Source organism: Aquila chrysaetos, chromosome 3 (genome assembly GCF_900496995.4).
Source record: "Aquila chrysaetos chrysaetos chromosome 3, bAquChr1.4, whole genome shotgun sequence".
Lineage (NCBI taxonomy): Eukaryota > Metazoa > Chordata > Aves > Accipitriformes > Accipitridae > Aquila > Aquila chrysaetos.
Genome location: NC_044006.1, coordinates 34,029,024 through 34,055,612, shown reverse-complemented (window position 1 = coordinate 34,055,612; position 26,589 = coordinate 34,029,024). Strand labels below are relative to the sequence as shown.

At 39.8% G+C, this 26,589-nt stretch overlaps 1 protein-coding gene across 5 annotated transcripts in view; it reads left to right on the top strand.

Moving 5' to 3' along the window:
• Nucleotides 1–26,589, top strand: part of RBMS3 (RNA binding motif single stranded interacting protein 3) — a 724,729-nt gene that overhangs the window by 652,378 nt on the left and 45,762 nt on the right. For all 5 annotated transcript variants that reach the window (XM_030009264.2, XM_030009261.2, XM_030009262.1 and 2 more), the window contains one exon: nt 373–423. In XM_030009264.2, coding sequence (XP_029865124.1) covers nt 373–423 — 51 coding nt within the window. The remainder of the gene's footprint in view (nt 1–372; nt 424–26,589) is intronic.

Below are 26,589 nucleotides of genomic sequence, written 5' to 3'. Positions count from 1 at the left end.
ATGTCTCCTGCACTGTCGGTTGGATGACATGTTCATGATTATATTGATGGATGAAAGAAAACAATACAAATGAAAAAATAGGACAACATGGAATATTGAAGACTGCTTTATGAGATAAAATGGAGTGGATCATAGAAGTGGTACAATTGCTCAGACTTCTGACTTCGGTAGAAAACATTATCAAATGAAATTTGAAAGCTTTTTCCTTTGTGAATAACTTTATGAAGCATAAGTGAATTTTGTGTTGAGTTACATGACTTAAGTCTTTTGCCAAAATTAGCTCCATAGCTGTAATAGAAAGAATATTTTCAAGTAAATCTTTGAGTTCTGTTTTAAAATTTTCTGTGCTAATTGAAAGTATTTGATATGCAGGTCCAGAGTACTTCATGGATGCCTCATCCGCCATATGTTATGCAACCAACAGTAAGTGGATACTTGCTTATATCCAGCTAAAAGTGCTTACACTGTAGCCTCGCTGTGCTTGTCAGCCACATTGAAGTCCTAGGTCATGCAAGAGCAGCCAGCTGCTCCCTTTGACAAGAGCCCTCCTAAAGATTCTGCTTCTTTAAGGAGCACCATTTGATTTAGGAAAAAGGAGAGGATGGGTGATATGTTATCTAATTGCATTGATTGTAAGAGAATAACAAGCTCTAAGGTGTTGCTTCTGAAGCTTTTCTTCAGGGACTCCAAGATAACTGCATTCCTGCATACTTTGAATTGCCAGGCTCAACACGTTACCCCTCCCTTATAAGCTTATCCATCAAAAAAGTCCTTTGTAGTTGTATATACTTTAAAGGATCCTCAATGCCTCAGTAATGCATTTCAGGTACTGGAAAAGGGTAAAGCACCGCTGTCTTACAGAGTCTCTGCCAAATCTAAATCTGCTTTATGATTTGACCAGTTAACTCTTTTTTTTTTCTTTCTTGAGTCAATTGTCATCTTTCATCAACTTATAATTACTACTTAAAGCTGCATTACACTTCTACCAACTTTCATTAGAAGCAGTGCAGTATGTTTACCTCACAGAAAAGTTTTTACACACTTTGCCTAAATATTAGTGATATTCCAGAAGGAAACAATATACTGAATCCCACTGTGTACAGATTGCTTTAGTTTCATTTCCTACCTTTGATCAATTTCTCAGGTATGGATCCACTTAACAGTGTCATTAATCAGAATTCAAATGTATACTCCACATAAGCATCAATACATTGATTTATATCAGGAGGGTAAAATTAAAATTAAGGTGTATAGTTTAGGATTGTTTGTTATTCACATTTGTGTTCAATTATTCTCACTTCATAACAGAGTAACCTCTGGTGGGAGTTAGCTATACAACGACATGGATATAATTACACTACATACCTGTTTAGTAGCACAGGGGTAATTCATCCCTCAACTCTTTGGAGACACGTTCTTCAGTTTTCTCTCACCAGGCAATGACCATAGTGTGGGACTGACTGTCTCCTGGAAGACCAGTTCGTACTGCTGCAGTGCTGCACCTCTCTCCAGACCCTGGTGGCAGTTTCCATCTCAATGGAGTAAAGCTACCACTGTGTTCCTTGTAGGGAGATGAGCTGTATCAAACAAACTCAGAGTTAAAATCAGCCCTGTATTCTAATATTTGGATTTAATTGCAGACCACAAGAAATCTAAGGTGTGTGTATATGATGAGTTATCAGACTTGTGGAAGCCAAAGGTCTCTGATCCTTGCAGAAAGATTCCCTTTCTAAAAGGAAAACCTAAGCACTTTACCAATCCCAGTTTTTGTGTATATGTGTGTGTGAGCTTTATTTGACAGTGTTCAGCAAAGCATTTGTCTGCAGTACTAGAAGGGGTCTTTTGGTGTGGTAGTTGGATGTATTTACCCCTTGGTAAAGGGCTGTGAAGAGAAAAATAACTTTTACAGTGAGTGGCACCCTCAATATGCCGAGTTAAATTTGTGTTCATTGCGAGCCAGAGAGTTGTGTCAATGAAAGAATGTGTGCTTGTAGGTGGAAAAGTAGAGGGACAGTGGATAAGTGGTGTAACATTTCAGTTCCAGTGTCATTCCTATTGTGGGTTACCTCCATGTGTTGTCTGTAACAATCTCAGTCTCTTCACTGAAAGATTTTTCCCATGTGTTTCCCAAGATTATGTTCTTAAACAAATGGACATGAGGCATTTACTACTGAAGAAGTATAAAAGGAAAAAGGCAGAACTACCATTCCCCAGCTTTCATTCAGAGATGAATTCTTTATTAAAAATGTCTGAAAAGTTGTCAGAGAATTACTACACAGAGGACTCAAGAGGCATCAGAATTAATGGCCTGTTTTGAAAGAAAATAAAGAATCTGTGTCCATTGTAAGTTTGCTGTAGTTTCATGCCTAACTATAGACTCTATTCTAGGCAGCTCCATAGCTTAAAAAAAATGAAGAAAACATTACAATAAAGTTGGCAGAATTTAAGATGTGAGCTTTGGTAACCCTGTGAGCTGATAAAACTGGGAACTTTCTAATTTGGTTAGCTTTTTATTTCTTCTTGTAACTTAGTTTGCCACGTTATTATCTAAATTGCCAGTGCTTTACTTCATAATATTTTATGAGATGATTGATTGTGGCACGTGATGTCCCAGTGGCAACCAGTGCAGATAAATATTACGTTCCCCTTGCCCCAGGAAGGAGAATATTTTGTTAAGCCTCTATTATTCTTCATGAGTAGAGATGAACTCATACAGAAAGCACAGTTTGAATTGCTCAAATGCTGGTGGTTAATTCTTTGTTTTGATTATAAGTATCCACTAAATCGTGTTACTGCATGATTAGCTTTTCATTTCCGACAGAAGGTCCTACTTCATATTTATGTATAATTTAACACTGCGTAGTGTCCCTCATGACAGAAAAATAGGCAGGACCATGCTGTAGAGGAGACAAAGGAGGTTTTTCATTAAGGGTGCTGTGCACAGACCAGACAGTTTTCTCCCAGGCTGGCAAGCTTGCTGACAGGAGGGAAGAGCTGTGCCCCACAGCACTACCACCCTCTCTCTGCCTGTCTCGTCTCTGCCTGCCCATCTCATCTCCTTTGCCACCTGCCTGCCCACTCATTTAAGTACCATACTCTTTCTTCAGTGATATCCCCTGCCGTAGGTTGGCCTGCCAGACACGTTGCTCATTTATTTCCCTTTATATATTGATTTCAGCCACATATTCCTGATGTGTGCATTCTGTATCTGTTTACTTGGTGGATTAAAAAAAAAACCACTATAGTAAAATATTGTATCTCCAATTCCTTCTGTAACTTTTTAACTACAACCAGATAAACCTCTGACCCTAACAAATAACAGTAACATATATATTAACTGGAAAATATTTGCATATATTGCTTTCCATTCCCCAACCTTGTTTATCTTCTTAATTTTGTGATCTCCTTAAAAGCAGATAACAACCAAAATGACGTTCTATGAGAAAAAAACAGTCAGAATATTTTTTTTCCTGATGGGAGAGAGTCAGATGGGTAGTCAAGGACTCTGCAGGTATATCATAATTTACTCATGATTGTCCCTGTAACTTTCAACCTTGATATCATAAGTTGATGCCAATGAGCAACTGCAAATGCAATTTTAAAAGGGTTTTTATTTTTTGTTATCAGTGATTTTTGCTAGCCTTGTACTAAGAGCCATTGAAAATTAATATCAAATAGGTTGCATTGCTATTTCAGAATAAATAGTATTAAAAATATTCTTCTGCTGGCATAGTAGGGTCACATGTAAAAACCTCTCACATCTTTGTGCTTGCACAATATTTAGGGTTTTGGAAACCAGGATTCCTGAATCATGTGAACATGATGAAAAATTTACCTTGAGGCTAACGTGTGACTCGGACACTTTTGAAAAATGTACCCTTTGTAAACAGAGCCTTCACCACTTTTTGACCATATTGACTGCACTGTGTCTGAGTAAGAATGCCTCAAATTTGCCAGTTTTGTTGCTTTGCCATGTGCCCTGGTCCCTCTCACTAGCTGTAATGGAAGACAACCTCCAGAAGAGTTATGGCAGTGTGGGTTTGGATTTATACTGGCATAACATTTAATGCACTGATGCAGTCTGGGCTCCGTTTAGTTAACTATAGCTTTCAAAGCACAGTGCTCACTCATCCCTACTTGAAACAAGTCTTGTATTTCATTACTGCCTCAGGATAAGGATAGATGGATAGCGATGACAGAATCAAAACATAAATGGGATAAGAGTTATTCTGGGGATTTATAACATTTGCCATATTAGTGTGTTTTTCCTGTAGTCCCTAAAGGCTCTCTGATGGTTCAGGGAAAACTTTGAAAAACATGTTGTTTAAAGTCAATTCACATATAGATAATTTCATTTTTATTAACAATGACATTTGTGTAGAACTTTTTTGCTTCAAATCTTTATTATAAATCATGCATGTACTCTTCCTCTCTAAAGGCAATTTTTTTTAGTGAACCGACAGAAATGCTCTGCCCTAATACTGTATGTGCACACTGGTTTTACACTTACCCTCTTTTATTTGCAAGTAAGGCTGTGTGACCATAGGTAATCACTGGCTATGCACAGATAGATGTTCTTGTCAGTCTGGAATAGTTTCTGCATAATAGCTGCAGAAGTAATATGCCAGTGGCAGCATGAAGGGTACAAGCAGAGCAGCATATGGAAAAACCTACTATTGATAATGATAAAGTGTGCTGGGTACAGCTTCTCTTCTGGACGATTCTCAAGCCCTTACAGCCCTTTTAGAAAGGTCAATGTCTTAACAAACACCCTTGTTATTTTTTTCTGTCTTCCTTCCTCTGGCCCATGGCTGAATGTAATCTGTCTGTCTTTAAAAGCAACAAGAAAAACGTTTCTTATTTCATAAGCAGTGTAAAGCCCCTGCTTTGGTGAGAAGCGAGGCTGAGTGAGGGCTCCAGATTCTTGCCTTTTGATTGTTGTGCATGAATGTAGCATAAAAAGTACAAACTGTCCAACTGAAATATATCAGTTTTCATTTTCTCACTAGTGACTCTGTTGTTTTGGATAATATCCAAAATACCACAGCAGTTTCAGTGTTTGGATTCCTACGCTCTCAAACAAAGAAGTTCCTTGTGCTCCGTTCAGTGTCCCTTTCCCGAAACGACTTTCTCTACCTCCTGTTTGTTGCTCTACCTTTTTAGAAATAGAGCCGGGATTCCATCTTGCATTTGCCTGTTTGAGTGTAAGGGAACAAAATTATGTCCTCTGCAGACAGCTGAGTCCTGCCTCCAAGATGAAATGTGAGAGTTCAGCTAGCTGGTATGAAAAGTAAACAGGAAATAATCCCTAGAAATTGGAATCTCCAGCTAGTCTTTTAACTTTTAGCTGTGTATTTTTAAGAGATCCTTTGAACATGAACTTACTTGAACTTTTAAGGCTAAAGAGTTTAGAGGTTGAAATAACTAACCAAATACCAATGCCAAAGTTCTGCTGAACAATTTTAATTCGTGTTTCCCGAGGCAGAAAATCAAGGACTGCCAACTCTATAACTCTGATAATCAAGACAGTAATTGGCAATGTTCCTTTGGGACAGGCAGGCTTGCATGAGGTCATTTCTGCCTGCCTCTCACCCAGCACCCGCTGTATATAGGTGTTGTCTCAGTGTTACTAAATGGGTAATTTCAGACTCAGATGAGCATGCCCTTACCAACCCTCTTTAGTGCCAGGTGCTGTTGTGTTGAGGAGAGTACCCAGGACAGAAAAGCAGTGCCCAAGCTCAACCAACTCATGCCTCTTAAAGGAAACAGGTGTAAATTATTCACTCCAGTTGCATCTCGTACTCAGGTGTAGGGGTTTGTACGTTTGCTTATACAGCTCTTCTGGAATCATATCAAACTATTGCTGCAGTCATTTGTTCTGCTGTTGTAGAAATTAATATGAATTAATATGAATGGAAGAAAAAGATACATCCAAATTAGATTTCCAACCCTTTTTGACACTCTGCTAGAGCCCCCTAGTGAAACTGGACATTTTTTGTGGTGGCAGCAAGACACACCACATATGGATTCACTTAGAAAACATGGATGGGAGAACCACAAGCGTTTCCAGTAGACAAGCCCTTGCATTTGAGGAACTTGTGCTTTGCTGTTTTAACCTAAAAAGGCTTAAGAGTTCTAGTAAAATTTTCTCTTCTTTCAGATATTCTACAGATAGTGTGAATACTAAATGGATAAACCATCAGTCTAAGATTTTTTTAAAGACATTTACATTAGTGGAAAAAACATATATATATTTAATACAGATCTATAAACATAAATGGAAAAGATATTTGGAAGAGAAGGCGGCTGACACTAAATTTGAAAGGTACCCCAGAGATTTTGAAGCCAGGAAATTCTGGTTGATGTTATGGAATATTGATTTCTTTTTAACAGAAAAGATGCAACCTTAACCGTCAACCTTCATTGTCAAGAAAAATCTTAACACAACAGCTGTTTAAAAGCAGTAAGTTTTATCAAAGGGGGCTATTTTTTTAAAAGATAGTTATTAATCAATAGATATTAGAGTACCTTCTGTGGAATAATGTAGTGCATTTTTTAAAAAATTAATCTCTTAATTTTGTACAAAGGCTGCAGCCTGTTTTAACTTTTCCAACTTCATGTGCATCAACTAAGACTGAAAATCACTAACACTTTATTTATTTCATATAATATATGTAACGTCTCTGGTTGCATGTAGATTTGCATTTACGTCAAGTTTTAAATGTACACCAAGTCAAAAACCTGAACATGAACTCTAAGGTTCATATGTCGTGTTTGCCGTTTTGAGCAAAAATTCCTCACTGGTTGAGTACTGGTCAAGTTAGTTACTGTCTGGGTGGTAGATTAATAAGTAGGCAGAATGTGATAGGATCAGGAGAGAGCGATGGACTGCGTAAGCACATGGTATTAATTATAGGCCAACAGTTAGATTAATGAGTGTGTAGAAAGTAATGGGCTCAGCAGAGTGGTGAATTAGGTAAGCATGTGATATAAATTTGTCAGATGATTTCTCAGTTTAGCTCACCATCAAATATTTTGCCATGTGTATTGCATTATGGTTACGCATGCATATTTGTGCTGTGAACTAGACAGGCATGTGATACATGTATATTACAGCCCTCTCAAATTTATCCTCCATCATGGACCATCTCTTATTTTTTGCCTGGTAATGTCCATTGTCTTGCAGTTGATGCCAATATTATCCACAGCTCTGCAGTGAGAGCTCTGCTGTGCTGGCTTAAGCAAGTCAGACGATATGCATGTAGCAAGTGGGACACAAGCCTGCTCGCAACACAGATGGTTGTATAGTGCAGTTGCCGAACGTGCAAGTTCTGTGAGGGTGGAAAGGAAAGGCAACAATTTTCATCTGCCACAGGCAGCAAAAAGCTTTGAATAAGCTCTGTGCTCTGGGAGCAGAGAGATTTCACGCTAGTTGGTGACAAGGCTGGGTATGATCTACTGGGGGTGCCTGCTGCACACAGTGTTGGGTCCCTTTCCCATGATGGAGGTGTGGTTCTCATTTCCATAGTGCAGTTAAGGATAGAGGATGTTGCTGCAGGACAGTTCTCCAGCAGAAAGGGACCTGGATCTCCTTTTGGCTTCCCAAAGCCCATCCCTGCACTGCAGAAAATCAGCATTTCCATTACAGATGAGGCACTGGGCAGCTTTGGAGAAGGGCACAGCCCTGTGAATCCAGAAGAGCGTTATTGAGGAACAGCTGTGTTACACAACTAGAGTAATGCAGGGGCAGCACTGTAACTATGATGACTCCAAAATAAGAATTATAAAGACTGGCACAACCTGTCAAAGTTGTAAATGTGAATTCCTGCTATTGAAGCATCAAATCAAGTTTCAGGCTATTGACAAGATGTCCTTTTATATACAGCTGAGTAGGAAGGGAGTTATATAAGAATCAAGGTATAAACTGCAAAGTTAATTATTGTATTATTATTTTTTAAATATGGTATTCATATGGGGCTTTGTCCCAGAGGCTTCAACTGTTATTGGGAGCAAATTCCAAATGGAAATCATGCATACTTGTTCAGCTATAAATATAATTCATGGCTATATTCATCCTTGCTGGAGCTCCTTTTTGACCTGAGCCTGCCTTTTCTGCACACTGGTTTCAAAGGATGCACATAGGCTTAGGAGCACTTAGTGACAGATACATTTTCTTCTGCCACGGATCTGTTGTGTGACCTTGGAGAAAAGATCTTTCTTCTCAGCCTCAGTTTCTCATTTGTCTTCTTTTTAATCCCATCTATTTAGATTATGAAACTGTCATACCACTAAACGGCTTTTACTAGATGTTTGTGAAAAGTCTGGTGGAACAAGGGCCTATCTTGACTGATGCCTCTAAACACAGCCTCACAATGATGCTATTAATGTTTAGGGTTTTCCTGTTAAATATTCAAATAAGCCTGTCCTAGCTGCAAAGGGAAATATTGGAACTGATTTTTACCAGTATAAATCAAGTGTTAACTTCGCTTAAGAAAATTGAATTGCATAGGTGTGAAACAGTGAGAAAAAGAAGAGAATCATGCCTGCAGCAATAAGTTGATGAAGGAGACTCTGGCACTTTGCTAATCCTTAGAACAATAGCACTTCCATAAATTACCATTATGTTATGCAAGTGTATTCAAGGACCAATTTACATAAGTAGAAGAAACTAGCTAATCTATATATTACTTACGATTACATCATGATTTATCTAGTGCAGGAGTTGTGTAAAAATTATAATAACGTACTCTAAGGACTTAGTGACCAGTTTATAAGACTCAGGATTCCTGCTGTATCCAGGAACCATGCTATACATAAACCCTTCCAAAACCTGATTAAATAGTTTGATTTTTTGCGTCTTGATAATCCTATCGGGAGGCTTGTTCCAGAACACCTTTGCTCTGAGGCTTAGCCCTGCATTTTTAATTTCCAACCTAAAGGTACTCCTGTTCATTTTACATCCATCTGTTTTCGGCCAAACATTCTCCCCTACCTTCAGTAACTATTCTCCCTTCTGGATGTTCACCACATTAATTTATAGACAAAAATCTTACCTGCATCTTCATTTTCTAGGCTAACTATGTCAACATCACTATGCATTTTTGCAGTAACTTAGGGATTTTATACCTCTGGCTGCAACAGTGACCCTTCTTTGGATCTGTTCCACTTTGAATTCATTTTTCTGGGGCAGCCGATGCAACCTTTTGTACAATAGCATTAATACTTCCTTCTCTTCGCTGGGAGTAATTTGCTGTATTGTAAAATAACATATTTTTTCCCTTGTGCACATGACCTTGGTAATGCAGTCATCCTGTAATTCACTGATATATCTAGGTTTTCTCCTTCTTCCAGGTTTCCAGCAAATGCTCCTACATTATAAAGGAAACCACATATTAGCCTAGTTGTCTTCCTGAATTTGAGCCTTGCTCTATTTAATCCAGTCCTTCCTGTATCGTAGTTCAGTCTGCCACTTTACTGAATGTGCCTTACAACTTCATAATTTCCCCTAATCTTTTTATTCAAGGGCATTATTAAAAATATTGGATGAGAGCAATCCTGATGGAGATTTTAGTGACCCTCCTCCTGAAGCAGTATAGCTTGTCTTTTAGCACAACCTGTTGTCATTTCCTCTTTAGTTAATTCAGCCCCAAAGTTTAATAATTTCTGGTGTAGCACTGCCTGAAATACTTTATTGACCTTCAGAGAGCTTAGATCTGCTGCATGTCCTTTGTCTAGAAAATAGGTCATTTATTTTAAAAAACGAGGTTAGCTAGCTCTGTCTTTGGTTTTTTTTATGTTCTATCTTCATTAATATCCTTTAGTCCTGGTCACTGGACCTGTGCTTATGTGTGCCAGCTCTTCCATTGCTCTGCAGTAGAGATGATCCAGTCTTGGTTCCTCATTTCACTTTCACCCGCACCTTGAGTTCAGTGACTTCTCTGGGTTTTTCATCTCCTTTGACTGTATTCATTCCTATGCCCAAACGCTCATTCTCAGAAAGCTGCCTCTGCTGTCTGATGGCTCATGGGGGAAATTGAGGCAGTGGCCTTATCCTGTTGGGGCTACTTCTGAAGTACCTTTAATGTGTACCCCATCCTTACTGCATGGGGAGCCCAGCTCTGGGTTCTGTCCTTGTTTTTCATTTATCTGTGTGAGAAACCTTTTGTTAGGTGTTCGAATATCATTTGCAGTCTCAGATGGGCTTTCAGCAAATCTTATTTCTGGTCTCTAGATGTAGCTTTTTTTGTCTTTTTTTTTTTTTTTTTTTTTTCTTCTGTGTTCATTCCTGATATACTTATTGAGGTGTCTGAGTAAGTGGCTGACTAATTAACACCTCCTCAGCTGTTACTGGTGAAGCATTTTAATAACATAATTATTTTTAAATTATTTTTGCAGAGATGGTGCTAACAGGGTTTTTTTATATCAATGTATAAATGTACACTGTAATTTGACATCCAGGAAGTTAGAAACGTCCAAGATATCATAAGTAATAGCTTATTATTGAATGTAGTCAGGTCTAACAGTATTTGCCATTCACTTTTTACTCTATTAGATAAAATGCTTTCTTTTCAGTTCTAATGTCTTTATAAAGAATGTAATATTGACCTAAGCTTTGCAGTACAGAGGCAAATCTAGATCAAACCATGTGTATCTTTCCTAAACTGATTTCACTCCCACTGAGGTGGAGTGGTTGCTTAATTACAGTTTTCAGGTTGTAACCTTGTGGCCTTGTTTTCCTCTCAAACTGGTGTACATTAGGAATAAATCTATTCTAAGTCCATGCATTCAACAGTGTGTGCCAAAAAGCTTCTTGTTATGAATCAGTGGTATCTGCAAGACTGTTGAGAGCATGGTTTCAACCTCTTTCTTGCATGATTGCAAAAACAAATAGTGAAATATGATAGTATAAACACTGAACATTCTTTGACTGTTTCATAGTGGATTGATGAAGAATGAGTTGTGTAACACAGTGACAGACAACAGAGTCTGAAGAATTTTGAAGGAGTGCCGAGTTGTTATTTAGTGAAACCACTGAATGGTTATTCTTTAGACTACCTGCCAAAGAGAGCTGCACTTCCAGCAGGGTAGGTTTTCTTACCAAATGGCCTATTGTTAAAAGGAAGGTGAAAATTAGGGGTTGAAATTTCACTTCTAACCGTGATTTAAATGCAATTTGTTATTTCTTTTTTCCTGACTACAGCATTGAGCGTACCTAGTTAAAGGATGAACAGCTTTCCCACTCCATGCCTTTTAAATAAGTTTCCTGGGAGGTTTTGTAACATCGCTGCAGGCCTTGTTGCCCAGGAGAGCCCCTCTCTCCAACATCCATCCCAAATCCCAGGTGTAGCCCTTCACTACTGTGCTTTTCAGAGCAAGCAATCGAGTGGAAGTTACCTTTTCTCTACACACCACAAACCACACACACATCCCAAAGCAGGAAGATATTTGGGTTCCTCATCAGGTGTCTACTTCTGCCTCCTAAAAAGCTGTATAACTCAGAGAGAAAAAACATGTGCAGAGTCCTTATCCAGGGCTCGGTCCAGGATAACTTGGATGATTTCTTCAGCTCCAAGCTGAGGGTCACAGGGTTGATACCCTGCTACTGATCTCCATGGTGGGACAAGAGGGTTGGATATGATTCACACAGCAAACAGCCTGCTTTCAAACAGCCTTTGTACTTTTCCAGTACGGCAATCTGTAAATCATTATGCAACCCTTCTTTGCCCAATCCACACAGGATGTGAGTCTGTGTCAGCTCCCAGCTTGATAGCCTTCCTCTTTAGCACGATCAATAAAAAAAACCTCCTGCTTGCAGCTTTGGAAATTACTAGTCTATCGCCTGCCTCTAGCCAAGACGGTGGGCGTCACATTCACAGATGTCCCACATCTGATGGGGTTGAGGCTCGAGGCATATCTTCCATTGGCAGGTAGGGGGAGAGACCTGCCCTTGTAAAGCTGGTCCATCCACACTGCCGCAACTGCTCCTGGCTAACCATGGGTTCCAGTGGGCCAGGAGCACCAGCAGTGTTTTGGGAAAAGTGCGATTGTACGCACTCCACCACTGAGATTTCTTCCTGCTGTCAGCCCATGTCATTTCTGTGGAAAGGAGAGGATTGCTCTCGGTGTACTTTTTTTAAATGTGGATGAAGTGTTTGATGAAATGAGCATTTCCTGGTGCTTGTCACAGGTCTTACTTCAGGGAGACGAGGGGGTGGACATTTGTCAGGAGCAGTTTGAGTGTTTCTGATAGACGGGCAGATGCAGCGCCCTTTCTCCTTGATTCGTGTCTGTGGAAGTAGCAAAGCTGTATTAGCTCCCTCGCTAACTCCTGCTCCAAGTTCAGCAAACAAAGCCACTCATCATGACAGCTAAAGCTGTGACAGGCCACATCTTCCCCAGGAGCACCACGGGAATAACAAGAATTTGGAGGGAAATACCTGTGCAATTCCTCTGGTTTCGTGCTGCCTTCTACAGACAGTAACACCCAGTTCACATCTTCAACCTCCACTTGAGAGCCAATTTTATAACATTTCAGCCTAAGTCTTCACAGATGTTCAATACCTTGGGCACGTTGGTTTTAATGGGAGGTGACTATAGAGCCAATTTTAGGCAGTTGCTTAGGGCAGGGTGATGGGGGGGAAATGGTCTTTGAAAGGTAGTCTTGGTACTGTTGCTGCTGCCAAGAGAGAGTTGGGGCTTAGTGCCCATATTTGGACTCACAACAGCAAACCTACCTTCAATCCATGCCAATGTTCATAGTAAAGGCAGGTGTGACTTTCCTGGAGTAGCCCCCAGAACCTCCATACTAGTTTTGCCCTTTCCCTTGTTTTGCCTCCACTTTCCAAGGTAGCAAAGCCTTTCATCCCATTTATCCTTGGGTGACAAAGTTCAGGTTTGGCTATAACACTGAGAAATCTTTTGCTGGGACTGCACAGATGATGTGCACATCTTCGAGTTTTTGGGCTTTGTACTTCAGTGGATAGTAACCACAGATGTTTCCACAGGGATAGTACAAAGAGATCAATGTATGTCACTGCCATCCATTCAGAAAAAAAGCATTGGACGTGTTTGTGCTATAAGCTGGGTAAGGTCATTGTAAAGATTTTGGGATAGAGCTTGAGGAGTTTTACGTACCATAATCTAAGAGAACTTCCTTGCCTGGGGACTGGATGTTCAGCTGTGTTCATTTGCCAATCTTCCTGGAGTTTTACATGCCATTCAAATCTGTATTCCAGATAAAAATCAGTGATACAGATCATGACTTGGAAAGTGTGGGCTATGGTGACTAGCCATGATCTGTTTGTGGTGATATCTGCTTGCCTCCCCAATATGCAATGTATTCGAATCCTCTCTGAGCCTCTTTTCATCATTTGTTCAACAGACAAGTAAAGGAGTAAGCAGGAGCATGCCATGAGTGCTGTTGTGTCAAGTGAAGTATGAGACTGAGTCTTGCTCTTTCCTTTCATCTTCTTGGCCAAGCTGGGACAATATGTAACCGGGTATTATGCCATATTTATTCTTCTTCCCACAGAAGAAAAAGCTATCTTAACTCTCTTGTGCTGGTAAAATTCTTGTGGATAAATACAAGTGACAGAACTCTTTGAAGTTAATAATCCCAGTATCCAGTATAAGTCATAGGCATGTCACAGGCATTGCTTTTGTATGTTATATGTGCTAAAGGACAATAGTTTTGCTCAAATGTGGTGGTTTCCCTCTGAGAAGTATTTTCTCTATTTCAAAGAACTCTATCTATCATTATGACATGTTCCAAAGTGGAAGCCCAAGCCAAGCAACAGCAGAATCAGCAGAAGGTTAGAATGTGTGGCAGACAAAGACTTAAAATCCCAAAAGAGCCTTCTGTCAGGCACCCATTTTTTACCCTAGATATCATCGGTTAATTAGTTACCATGAAGTCAGTGCATCCTAATGTGAAATTGTTTAGCTTCACTGTGAGTGAGTCCATTTTGCTGACCTCCGACTCAGGAGCTACAGTAAATGTCGTGAGCTGCAGTAAGCTGTTCAGGCCTTCTGCGGTGATCTGCTTAGACCTTGAAGCAGCTGACCAATAGGTACACCCAAATAGCAAGTTTATAGCAAATATGCTCAATCAGAAGTGAAAAGATGAATCATTATCTCTAAGATATAGGACAGTTGCCAGCAACTTTTACAATTTTCTCTGCAGAGTTAAGGGACTTGGAATGCAACTTCCTAAAAGTGATGAATCAGTTCTGATGATGGTTATAAGGTTCTAATTTTCCTGAAGGTTTTCAAAGGTTTCTGAAATGTTTCTGAAATATTCCAATAATTGGTGTTGTACAATATTAAAAATCCTGCCAAGCTGTCTAATTAAATGCGGCCATAGTTGCTTCTCAAAACTGAAATTAACTACTTGGTTTGACATATTGTGAGCCCTCTCACACAGGTGGATAATTCAAACTCCACAAGGAGTTTTGGTCACCTAGTTTCTCAGTTCAGTGGATCTGCAATTGAATCATTTCCTCTTAATGGGTGACTTGACTAAGTGGTTTGAAAGTAATTAGCAAACCCAGTGGATCTGATATTGAAGTGTATGATCAGCATCTTATCAGGAACTACTTATTTCCTGTGGGAAACTGCGGTCGACTTCTCAACAAATTCAGAAGACAACTTGTTGCTCCTTCTTCTAAGGAAGCTAATCGGGGAATGGTTGCACCATCCCAGGCATGTTTTGACTTGTGATGAAGTGATCCCAGCTGATTTTAAAGGCATTTTCAGAAAGTCTATTCTTTATTAGTATTGGATGTTTTATTTGGTCACTTTTAAGAAAGCAGTAATTGACTTCTTACAGACGCAGACTATTTTTTATCCACTAATACATTTTAATCCTGGTGCACAGCTATTAATGGGATATGCTTCCACTCCAGAGCAATTCAGATTGATTTTGTTTCTACTTCAGAAATATATTACAGTAGACCCACAGTATATAAAAGTGCTCAGTGTGTTGAGATGAACTAGCCTCACGGTATTTGCAGCTTCTAATGGGAGCGCAGTACATTTAGAGAAGAAGTGGTGATTGATTGCCTGGTGCTCGGGCTAATTGATATGGCACTGAGTTAGTCAGAAGCTCTCAGCTCCATCAAAATCACACATGACATTGCTCCAGTGCCTCTTAATATTGACTGGGTAGTTCATATGATAAAAGCAGCGTGTTTTGGAGGAGACTTCCAGAGCTGAGTGAATCTTCCTTCAGCATCAGTCACATTCTTTCCAGAAAGGCTTCCTGCCTGGAGTAGCATTACTCCTCCACTGGAAATTTTTTAAAAGGATGTTCTCAGGTCTGTTTATTTTTTATGGGTTTGGATGCGGTCACTGAGATCCTGTGAGATCAGAAGAATGGAATGAAAGTGGCCACAGATGACACTTGAGCTATTTCCACAGCTGGATGTACACCAGCCAGAGTAGGCGGTCCTCTGCAGATGAATTAGTTCGTTGAAGTACATGATACAAAACATCTGTTACAATAAGAACAAACAAAAACAATGTGCCTTTGAAGACTGCGATTTGTTGGGAGCTGCTTGCAAGGGTGCTGAATGAGGGAGTTGTCAGCAACGAAATGTTTTCAGGCTTGCCCTTGTGTGAACTAAAGCAAAACTACACAGTAAAAATATCTAAATTCAATCTAGCAAAAGACCTGCTTTTCCCGAATTTTGTTACTCTGGTTCCTGATACAGCAATGGGGAAGGAGAGAGCCCTTCTGCGCCAAATGTTTTTTATACCCTAAACCAATACAGTGGTATTATTATTAATACAATGGTATAATTCCTGCTGAGTGGCTGTAAAAACTTAGAAGCTACACTGGTACAGTAACTGTTATTCTGTCAGTCGTTTGCTGCACTGCTTTATTGCCAGCTGTCTTGAAGTGCAATAGAAGTTTTTCATTGTCACCGCCACTTGATGACAAATAAAACTTTCAAAATCGTTTTGCTCTGAGAAGTAGCTCACAGCTCCTAGCCAGAAGTAGACCTTTCACATCACCTTAATGAGCAGAAGCGATCCAAATGTTCCCACCCCATTTTACTCTTACGAGGCAGTTACTTTTGGCTGCCTTTGATTTTTTTCTCACAGTTGAGCTGATGAGGAAATAGGAATACTAGATATTTCTGGAGTAAACAAACACGCTGTGTGTATAAAGGCTGAAGACAGATCAGTCAAAGCCAGGTGTTTATCGGTTATTACAGGGCAGTATTGTTCTTGTAGACAGTTTAAAGAAAATGCAATACTCCTAACCACGGTATTTTAGCCATGGTAAGGATGAATTAGATGCAGGTATATACCAAAGCACTGGTTCCTCTCCCTCTCTTTTTTTTTTTTTTTTTCCTAAGGTGAACATACTAACTAGCATACAGATTTGATAGATGAGAACTGTATCATACATGCATAATAGGAAAAGGCTGCACTACCAAAGCATGCTCCCAAAGAGGGTTGGTGCCCAGTCTGTGTGTGCACGTAAGGTAGAAAATAGTAGTAAAAGAAATAAATAGAAGTTAATCCTTTAGATCAAGTAAATAGTAGGGATATGTGATTTTGGAGCTGGAGATCCTTTAGTTCTTCCCCTGCTGATGGCCTGCTGTGTCTGCACAAGGCAGCTACACTTTTTTTAAAGGCTCAACAACTGAAAGAGGAGCTCCCATGGGTCTCGGGGTGTCAGATGGGCCATTGGGAGAGGGCATCTTTCCTGGCTTTGCATCTGTGATCCAGTGGTGGGTGTCAGGAGAGGTGAGAAGCTGCTGAGGAAGCAAAGTTAAACAAGATTCTTGTGTAGTTCAGTTGATTCTAGTTTATCCTTTCCTGATGAGCAGGGTGTCTGATTGTATACGTAGTCATAGTTTGTTATAGCTGTACAAGACAATTATGTTAATCTTACTTTTATTTCCTAATATTCTTTGATCTAATACACATCAAAGATGTAAAATTTTAGTCTTGGTAATTAGCTAGAAAGCAAATATGTTGTCTGTCAGTACAGAGGATACAAAGCACAAGGAATTGTCCTGGGGGAGTCTAGATTCTAGTCTAATATTTTTTCCTCCTCATCAGTTTTTTATTTCCCTTTCATCAGTTGCCTCAGCCATTAAATGAATGTACTGGAAGTAAACTTTGCCATTGTGAAATTCATTCAGCTTTTTAAACCACCTAGTCACTCAGTATGGATCCTCAATTGAGGAAAAGCAGTCTGGTACATCAAAAAAAAATGTACATCAATGTTTCCCAAACTTGTAACAACCCCTTGTGGTCTGTATTGACAAAGGTTTCACGCTTGCTTGCTGTTAGTTTTAAGCAGACCAGGGCTAATGCTGTTCACAGTTCTGATTTGATTCACCCATTATAGTCCAAAGGCTTTGATTCCTAACTTGTGATTAGTGCTCTGGTCAAGAACAGCAAATGAGTATATGCTAAATTTTTTGGCTCTGCAGTTGCTCTTCAAAGCTGTCTTTCTGGAAAGAGGAACCGCACAGGGATTATTTTACAATTTCAGCAGCGAATCTCTGCATCAGTACTTTATGCCTACAGCTGGTGGATTTATACATTGCAATTTATTCTGGGGATTGACCCCTCCCCCACTTTTGTTCATGAAATGCAAAGAGATCATTATCTTCATAAATTTGTTTACTGTCCAAAACTTTCATATGAATAATTTATGGCAACATTGCAGCCTAAGGATTGTTCTCAGTGCGCATAACAAGTATTTATTAGATGGTTTCATACTGGAAGTTGTTATTAGACTTGCCGCCTTCCTGTTCCCAGGTTGGTTGTCCTTATCTTTATTAATTACTTCAGCTTCTAGACAAGTTGACTGTCTTGCCATAAAATAAGATTTTGTTTCCTGATTAAACAAGTCTGCAGGCAGCCATAGGCTGGCTGTATGGCAAGTACTGCAGAAAATAAAAATAACACAGCATTTAAAATTGGGTTGTTGGAAGAAAAAAATCACTGAATTACAGTCTGAATCTGAAAACAAGAGCAAAATCATCTCTGCTTGGGATTATTAATTAATGACAATCTCTGGTATAAAAATCTATTGGATATTTACATAGCAATGTAGAGTGCATAGTAATGTACAGTTTGGCTTCTGTCTCTGAGAATTAAAACAATGTGAAATCCTGGTAGCATTCAAGTTGGTGACAAAACTCTAATCAATTTCAGTGGGGCCAGGATTTCAGGCCAAATTTTTCAAATTCACTAAACTAAGATCTGTGTGTTACTGTGATTGTTGAATTATGGAGGTTTTAACCATTGAAAGTGCAAACAGCTTCTGCTAAAAATTTGTCCTCACCTAGTTCCGATTTTATGCTTCAAGCCTATGCTTTTCTGCATTACTTCCCTGCATTTATAATCACTTGCAGTAACACAGGGCGGAAAAACCACAAAACAGGGTCTTTCATGATACTGCAGTTCCTCGATAGTAGAAATAGTACCAGAAATTACCACAAGAAAAACTACCAGAAAACCATTTCATGTACTTTTCAGTCCCACAAATGGATTTTTTGTGCGCCTGGAAAAGCCACTGCAGAACAGAAATATGGCTGCCAAGAGGTTGGTCTCTACTGGAGTTTATCGGAACATCTGCTGTTAGTTATGTTGTGTCTTTTGATGTCAAAGACAAAACAAGGGTTTGTTTGGTTTTTGGAGGAAGGGGGTTCACATGGAATGAAGATTCACAAGCATGCAGTGCACAGAGTCCAGCCCTCAAGTCCCCATCACTCTGGAATTAATTAGAGCTCTCTTTTTTCTATCCACACAGCTCTCAAGAAAAGATGGGAGTATTACTTATTTGCCTATCATCTCGTCCCTATTTATCTTCCTTTGGATGTTTCTTGTTTCCTTTTGCTCTGAGGCTACCCTTTGCCTCTGGCTAGGACTGACAAGACTATTATATATATAGTACTCTGTGAATAATAAAATTTGGCTTTGTGGGCAGAATCAAATAATAACTCTAAAACTTGTTTTGAAGTGAAAATGTGCAGAAGGAGAGGGTAGTGACATGGAAAAAGTTGTGAAAATGTTGTTTTGACTTCACTCCAGGAGAGAGCTTGGGGAGTGGGGAGAGGGTGAGAAGAAGAACAAGGACAAAATATCTATAATTTTTCTGTTTTCATTTCTGGGTTATTGAACTAATTTTAATCTTTTTTTTTTTCCTTCAAATTTAGATAAATTCTGAAATGACATGTCATTTTGAAATATGGTGGAAACATCGCATTTTGACAGCTCCAGTTTTTTCATTCTTTTGGTCACAATTATGTGCCAAGTGTGACCTGAATTCACAGGATGTTTTATTCTCCCTCAAAGTGTTTTTGCCAAATAATTTACTGTTCATCTCAGCAATATGTGTACACCGTCCAGCTGGCCTTTTTTTCTCTAGCTTATACTATGATTTATTCCTCCAAAGTACAGAGATCATCTTATCCTCATGTAAAAGACGTCTCTCTGAACTCATGGCAGACTCAGCCACCCAGTCTGTGCTTCCCACAAGGCTGATCATCCAGTTTGGGTCAAAGACTCACTTGCACATTTACCACCGTAGTGGGCCACCAGCTTATTCTTCTCTGGCTGCAGAGCAAGGTGCTCTATGTTGTCTGAGACACTTTCACAGCAGTATCTGGTAGTAGGCAGTTCCTAGTCAGCCGCCTTGTAGCCTGAAGAACTGACTTCTTTCGGGCAAGTGTAAATGTAGGGTTTAGAAAAAGACCTTGACAATTCTTTAACTGCTCTTTCTTGGCTCGTCCTTAGGACCTCTGAAATTAGTGTTGAGCAATGGTAGTTTGATTTCTAGATGCCAGAGAAAATAAAACAAACATAAAGATTTTTTCCAGAGAAAACTGAGCACCTCTACAATATTCAAATAGCTGAAAGATATTCAGGAAAGCAGCCCAGAGAAACATCTTTGACTTCAACCTAAAATTCTGCAACTCAGGCTGTGTGGAGGACACAAAGCCATAAAGGAGTAAAGAACGTCTTTGTCATATGTCAAGATCTGACTGCTGTGCATTCACATGGACTTGTACACAGTGACTGGTAGAAAATGGCAGTACACTAAAAAGCTATAATAAATCAAAGCTTTTTATAGAGATTACTGCAGCATGTATGGATAAATGTGAGGCAGAGAGACTTACCTAATTTACTCCAATAAATCCCTTCACATTAGAAAACCAAAGCAGCAACCTTGGACTTCATTTGCCCATGTTGCTTTGGCTACATTTTTGGCTACTTTGGTTTACGACAAAAGGCTGCACTCGAGCAGGCAGCCTGATTCTGAGAAATACAGAACTCTGCATTTATCTACGTATGCAAAAATTGACTACTGTTTTGAGGTAGGTTGAAATGGATTATAATTTGATGCAAATAGCAAGAGGTTGCTACCCTATCAATGTAGAGAGAGGTAATAATAAGGTAGTTGGTCATTCGAGGCATTACTGTAACTGGGGAGCTGAAAAAGTACTTTGTCATCTGCTTTCTGCCTTCGTTTAACCAGTATCACCAGAATTCCTCTGAAACAGGTAGTGTCATGGGATGGATGTTGTCCATTGACTAATGTGGAAAATGGACTCTTTTGGGATCAGTCTTTGGTGGTTAACAACTTTCTGATAAAATAAAGTGCCCTGAAAAGACACAGTAGCAATAGGCTGGTGATGAATACCCTCTGTGGACCAGCCAGTGTGCAGGGTAGTGACCGTGCAAGCCTCTGCCCTCTGTGCCATCAGTGCTCTTCACCTTGGAGCTAACCTGTGGGGATGCAGCTGTGGGGATGCATCCCCCCACCTTTTGCAATCCTTGGGAAGGCTGTTGGACATCACCAGTTGCGGTAATGTATTTTTGTGATGGAGAGTTTCTCTGTGAGTAGCTGATGCCTGGACAACTGAACAGCTGTAGCTTGATAATGACTTTCAGTCCCAGCAATGACCGAACCTGGTGACCCAGCATTGAGACTCTCTATTCTATTACCAGTCCTCTGAGCCACTCTGTTCCCCCCATGTACTTTCAACATATTTAACATGTTACAGCTGTGCTCACTGCTATACAATAGTTAAGAGGGCTGCCAGCATTTCCAGTATGAACTCATATTTTAAGGATAATAACTCAGCTGTAAAAATGTGCTCCAGGCCGAAACTGGAGGAAGATCTCAGCCCAAGAGTGACTTTATCTGGACAAAAAAAAGGGAAAATATATCAATTTAGTTATTCTTAATCGGTACAGATATATTAGAAAGTAAGTAATCCTTGCTGGATCAGTTATTTAATTTTTCTTCTTTTTAGATTAATAATAGCCAAAATCTACTCCTTTTTGAACTTTTCACATCTACTTTTTAGACTAGCTGGACCACTTGCACAATGAAGTTTTACTCAGAAGGGTCAGTTTGAAAGTGCTTTTCCTCAATATTTTCATCTTCCTTTAAAAGACAATAAAGTGTGGAGCAAAGCAGACTTAAGCTAGCCATTTTCTATTATTTACTTCAAATCTGCTCAGCATGAATCAAGAGGTTAAATGTTTCCTTTTCTTGATTAATTTGGACTGGAGTGTGTGATCAAAACCACCTGTTCTCTTCCAGCCTACAATGGTGATGACCTGGGCTACACCCCCAGTCTGAACACTTGTGGACTTGGGAAAGTTCAGATGTTGATCCAGACCCATCCCAGAGACCAGACCAGCTCCTAAGTCCTCTATATATCACACAGTTTGTAAAGCATTTAGAGGTCTTTGGTAGAAGGGAGATTTATAAATGTCAAGCATTTATTTTAATACATAGGCTGGTTTCATTGGAAGTACCTTAAAGTAAATGAGAACTTAAAATATCACATTTTTAATTACAAAATGCATTCACCCTCTATAGACTCCTATTTTTGGACTATTGACACAAAACTGAGGGCTTGAATTTGATTTCATTTACATCAGTTGTGCCTTCACTGATTTAAATGTGGTTACCTTTGAAGTACATGTCCTGTGTGCTTGCTGCCGTTGGCTTTTAGCAAGCTTTTAGCATTGGCTAAAAGAAGTTTTACTGGCTTCTTGTGGTCTCGTGCATCAGGGACAGAATTTTTAGGTAAGGACGTTTTTGCAGCTGCAGTTTCTCCAGATTGTGCCTATATTATTAGTTGTTCAAAACAATGGAAAACTGCACAGGTGACACTGAGGACATCATCCAAGGATGGTGGAGTTGTCCAGGTGCAGCAAAATCCATGTGTTGGTGGCAGTTAGCTTGTACAGAGTCGAGTCCAAGCAGCAATTGGTTTGATTAGAGTCAGAAAAACCATAGTTAAAATTTGTAAAGGCTTGAATGAGGCATAGGCTTACGTTACTTTTAATGATGGAATATAAGGTAAGAAGGCACTACTGAAAGTATGTGCCTCAGTCTCAATTTTGAGGTCTGTCACCAAGCTGGTACTGCCAGGTAGCCAGCTTTAACCAGTCAAAGGACAAATCCCAGTATAGAACGGAGTGGATTTCACCCATAGCCTCCCCTGAGGTGTTATGAGTCCAGAAAATGAAGTGCAATTTGGGATCTGGGGCAGGGCATTTAGGCTGTGAAAACTTGCGGTTTTAAATGAGAGGACAGGCAGGGCTGGAATAGTTTTCTTTCTATTACTGCGTGAGAAAGGGGTTTGTTTAACATAAAAGATTAAAAATCTAACAGAACATGACAGAGACAGATTTCTGTATTTGTCCCCTCTAATAAGGAGACATTTCTAGATTTCAAGATCAGAATGAACCACTGTGATCTAGAACTGAATTGATACATAACATGAACCATGGCTTAGTACAGGATTTCCCCCCATCTATCAACTTCAAGTCTAAAATCTGTTACTGAATGGTAGCATATCTTTAGAAAAACATCCTTACCCACTGAGGGTTTCATTTCTAGCATCTTCCGCTATCTGTCTTTCCTAATAAGTAGGATAAAAAGGATTTCTGAGAAGATGATGTGGGTATTACTGCCCCTTATCAGCCTTCCAGAACTTTTAAATTCAGAAAATGGGATGGGGAGGGAAAGGACATAATTTTCTTACCCTCCATACTTTTAATCTTCCTTTGTGCAAGAGCTGCACAAAAAGGAGTTTAGACATAGGCAGCAGATGACAGTGCTCCATAGTGTGCTTTCATGGAGGATGGACATTGGGTTTGTAGCTGAATTCGAGAGTGATGCAGCAACATCAGCCTCAGCATTTCAAGGCGGCTCTCTCCCCACCCCATGCAGCTGCATACCTGGATTATGTGGCAGCCCCTGCATCAGTGTGGCTCTGAGGGTGCAGCTCAGATTTGGGCCTAGCCTAGGAGTTAGCTCTGATGCTCAAGAGTTACCTTTGGCTAGACATTGCAAGGGCCACCACACAGTCCATGAACAACTGTGAAGCATTCTCACTTGTATTGACCATCACTAATGAATTCTGGCTTGCAAGAGCCTATTTGATCTTGGAATTGCAGGGAGACATCCTGATGTCTACCCATCCCTTGACCATTCTTCTCATTGTCCTCTCAAGGATTAGGGATCTCACAGAGGAGCACTCTGCTGTCTGCCACCCTGGCACCTCAATATGTCTCCTTGGTGCTTCATTCAGTGATACCACCTCACTTTTCTGAAAGCTGAAGACATTTCGGATATTTCCATCTAAGCCTGGTTGTGATTAAGTCCTTCTAGTGTTGTGGAGTTAACACCATGCACAGCTATACCATTTTCCTCTGACTGCAGTTGTGTAGGATGTCATCTTACCTCTTGTGGATACATAGGGTTATACTACCCACCTGCTTTTCTTTTGGGTTTTTTTTTTTTCTCTTCTTGGTAGCCAGTTCCTGAGCATTTCTGATGCCTCCCAGTGTCAGTGTTTGTCCTTCTAATGAGTGAATCTTTTCTTCCAGCATAGCCACTAGATTGCAGCTCACACAGCGTGAGTCCCTCCTGGTTTCGGGCAGGAAATGAAACACAGCACATCTGTTACAGATCACAGCTGCTGTCCTGTCACTGGCCATTGGACTGTCAGGGCTAGAAGTTCATGTAGAAGAAATGTCACAGACATTTCCTCCCCAAACTCAGTTAGCCACTCTCTGTGCCTGGCAAATGACCTATGTACTAAATCTCACCAGAAAAGCAGACATCAACTGCGCAGTGTCTCGGATATTTGGTCTGATCAAGTGTCTGCTGTCATGACTTCATGGAGATGCAGACAGGCAGGGCTTTCTCACCTTGCCTGGGAGGCTTGAGACAGAGGGAGAGCCAAGGTCTTACCACACTAAACACGCCATACATGCTCTCATGGCACCAACTTGCTCTGCTCCTCTACAGCCAAGCACAAGCTCTGGAGGCAAATCATGCTATTAGGCTTTTTTCGTGTATTTTGAGTATATTTCCCTGACTAAAATAAAATAAGCAAGTGTTTTCAGCTAATAACAGAAGCTCTGATGCATCATTTATGAAATGTTGCTCATAAATAAGTTTAAAAACCTGTGACTGTTGTTTTTTTGTTACTTTTGTCATAATAAACCCTGGACTAAGAGTTTCAAACATAAAAAAAATTATCCACATGTTGAAAAAACAGTGTGGCCTGAGTGGGTGTAATAGAAATGGCAATATCATTTGTTTTCCCGTATGCAATTATAAGTGTGTATGTATGTGTATATATATGTAAGATCAGACTATTGAGGATACAAATATGGCATCCTATTTGAAAGTTTCATTTGAACCCAGTAAGGCAGGGAAGTGAAAATTTAGGCTAAACACCAGTGCTGGCTCATATTTTAATTGTGCTGTTTAATAATTTCCACTTTGCACCTTGTGAGAACTAGGATGTGCCATCAAGTCAATTTTCACGCCTGGTTATAGACATGAAGGGAGGGAATGCAGCAGAACTGTTTGGAGAGGAAATATTATTTGGATTTAGCTTTAATAGATGAAACACTATTCTAATGCTAAGAAAAAAACTAGTCCACAGGAAAGAGACTCTTGATTCCCATTTATGAGTATGGCACATCAGCCACTGGGAGACAGGGGATGAAGGAATTAGTCCACATCAGAAAATACGTACAAGAACATAAACAGAATGGAATTGCCAAGCACAACACTTTAGCATGCATCACATACTAATTAGGTATAGATCAGGAGTTCTGTGCAGGAATTAACGATTTTTTTTTCACTAATAGTGTCAAGGTTTTGAAATCTGTGCATGTTTTGATATGCAGTAAAAAGACCTTTGGATATTTTTTGTGAAATCTGATCATGGGAAGGGCAGGAGAAGATTTGTTCTGTGTATTCCAGTGGTTATGTCCTGGGCAAATCACAGCCCCTCTGCTTCCTTTTTGTCTTCTGGGGAAGCTAAGCCTTATGTGAGCGTTGTGAGGATGCTTTTGTTAGTGACGGCTGTTCTTGACAGAGCAAAAGCACTGTTACGTGGATTGGATATATAAAGCCGGCATATAGCCAAGTGCACTTATAAACTGAAGAGTAGGAAGAAAACAAAAGAAACGTGATCTCTTGTTCCCCTCTAGAATGTCAGAAGAGGGAGCAAGAGCTGTCTATGGCCTCTCTGCCTGCTCCAGCACTTGCTGGAACGAATGCCCCACTGCGACTGGTCATTTCCTAACCGCTCTGGGCTCCTTCCTGTTAGGAGGCCCCAGCAAAACGACTCCTATATATTCAGGCACATAATACCAGAAAGTTTACTTTATTCCTGGGGTAAGTTAGAAAAGGGTATGAAAACTACTGTTTCTCTCACAGTCTAGAGAATGCGCGCAGGCTTGTGGTCCAGCCTGCATGTGCAGGCAGTAAGGGCAAAGATACAGCATGAGGTTCTCAAACTCTGCTTCAGAGTCCCTGTAGCAATTCAGGTATATTTTCCCTTCATAAATATTGTCCTTTTGTTCAATGGCCTTTCTCTTGAGATATTCTTTTGGGTGGAAAGATTTAAGTCACCATGCAAAAGTCACTTTGGGCCCTGAGTGACAGGGGCAACTGTTTGTTTGCAACTGAAATGCTATCTCTTTCCTTCTTTTAAGTCCTTTTAGATTAACAGACAGTGGTATGCTATGAAATTTACTGTTTTTTCAACTCTGGTAGGAGCATAAACTACTGACATAATATCACAGTGGTACTCCCTGATGTAATACGTTTATTAACTGATACCAATATAGTTGCAGGTCTTGCTTTATTTACTGCTTTAGTTGCACAGTTACTGATACAAAACTCTTTCTGTTGCATCACCTGCATTTTCTTTATCTCTTGATGTTCCCATTTCTATATCCTTTTAATCTTCATTTATACATGTAGGCTAGTATTATCAAAAGCTGTATTTCAAACTAGGAGACAGGACATACTGTTAAAGGCAAGAAGGACAATGGGAAAGAAACCATCAAAAACCTTAGCTGTTGTAGGAAAGGTGGTGCATACACAGGGGTCACCTTTGTTCTTTATTTACCACCCTATATTTGGATTCTTGATCCTTTAAGACCAGTTACTTCTGGTTAGTAATTCTCTTGGACCTATGACATATACTTTCAGCTGAGGAAAGAAGTTCAAAAACATACAGAAAAAAATGAGAAAGGGAAAACAAACGTGTCCATTGCTCCAAGGAG